General features: G+C 51.7%; 1 protein-coding gene across 1 annotated transcript in view; it reads left to right on the top strand.

The window, feature by feature from the left end:
• Abcg5 (ATP binding cassette subfamily G member 5) overlaps window positions 1–1,329 on the top strand; it is a 21,462-nt gene that overhangs the window by 4,976 nt on the left and 15,157 nt on the right. The window contains exons 3-4 of the mRNA XM_005354685.3: window positions 648–784; window positions 864–962. Of these exons, the coding sequence (XP_005354742.1) occupies window positions 648–784; window positions 864–962 (236 nt within the window). The remainder of the gene's footprint in view (window positions 1–647; window positions 785–863; window positions 963–1,329) is intronic.

Below are 1,329 nucleotides of genomic sequence, written 5' to 3'. Positions count from 1 at the left end.
TTCTTCTCCTCCTCCTCTTTTTTGTTTTTGTTTTTCGACACAGGGTTTCTCTGTCCTGGAGTTCACACTCTGTAGACCAGGCTGGCCTCAGTCTCACAGAGAAACACCTGCCTCTGCTTCCTGAATGCTGTGATTAAAGGCATGTACCACTACTCTCCGTCTTGTTAATATTATTTTGAACCTGTATTTTCTTACTCCAAAATGTTTTCTCCACATTTATTTATGTATGTGTGTACATGTACAGGCAAATGCTTGCCATGGCATGCGTGTGGAAGCCAGAGGACAAGTTTTGGTAATTTGGTCTCTGCTTCCACCATGTACCTCTAGGACTGAACTCAGGTCTTTGGGCTTGGCTGCAAATCCTTTTACTGACTGAGCCATCTTGTATAAGGAACAAATACAAAGCACCTTCAGACGCGGGTTCCAGTAAAGGACAAGAGAGCTACTTTCTTGTTGCCAAATCCAGAAAACACTTGCACGTGGTGTTTGGCCTCTGTTACTAGGCTTGCCCCCCTTCACTCAGGGGCTTTACTCAGGGCGCCATGGAGAGGCGCAGCCAGAGTTCCATTGAGAGGCATAAAGGGTCTGGAGAAGTATCCCCATTCTCAGACGGAGGCTCCTCCAGGGCTTTCTTTTGTCGCCCTTAGGCTCAGGGAAAACTACCCTGCTGGACGCCATCTCCGGGAGGCTGAGGCGCACAGGGACCCTGGAAGGGGAGGTGTTTGTGAATGGCCGTGGGTTGCGCAGGGACCAGTTCCAAGACTGCTTCTCTTACGTCCTGCAGGTGGGTGCGACCCCGGCCCGCCCCACCCATCGCCCTCACGTCTGGGGCTCCGACGACTCTGATATCCCCTTTCCTGCAGAGCGACGTCTTCCTGAGCAGTCTCACCGTGCGCGAGACGCTGCGCTACACAGCCATGCTGGCCCTCCGCCGTAGCTCTTCGGGCTTCTACAACAAAAAGGTACAGTTCCCAAGGACCAAGGCCTGGTACCCCAGAAGCCCTCTCCTGCCACCTCCCGGCCCGCCCATTTTCATATTTTTTTATTCTGCTCACCTCCGCCCTAAGTGGCAGTTACACGAGCTGAATGAACACCTGAAATGTGACTAGTCCGACCTAAGCCTGGTTTGTTAAGAAGCCCCTGGGTCCTGTCCTTCCATCATGTGGCTTCAGGGAATCGAATTCAGGTGGTCAGGCGTGGTGGCAAGTGTCCTTAACCACTGAGCCATCTTATCTTTTTTTTTTTTTTTTTTGGTTTTTTCGAGACAGGGTTTCTCTGTGGCTTTGGAGCCTGTCCTGGCATTAGCTCTGTAAGACCAGGCTGGTCTCG

This window comes from Microtus ochrogaster, chromosome 16, assembly GCF_000317375.1.
Source record: "Microtus ochrogaster isolate Prairie Vole_2 chromosome 16, MicOch1.0, whole genome shotgun sequence".
Lineage (NCBI taxonomy): Eukaryota > Metazoa > Chordata > Mammalia > Rodentia > Cricetidae > Microtus > Microtus ochrogaster.
This window is presented reverse-complemented; position numbering and strand designations above follow the sequence as displayed.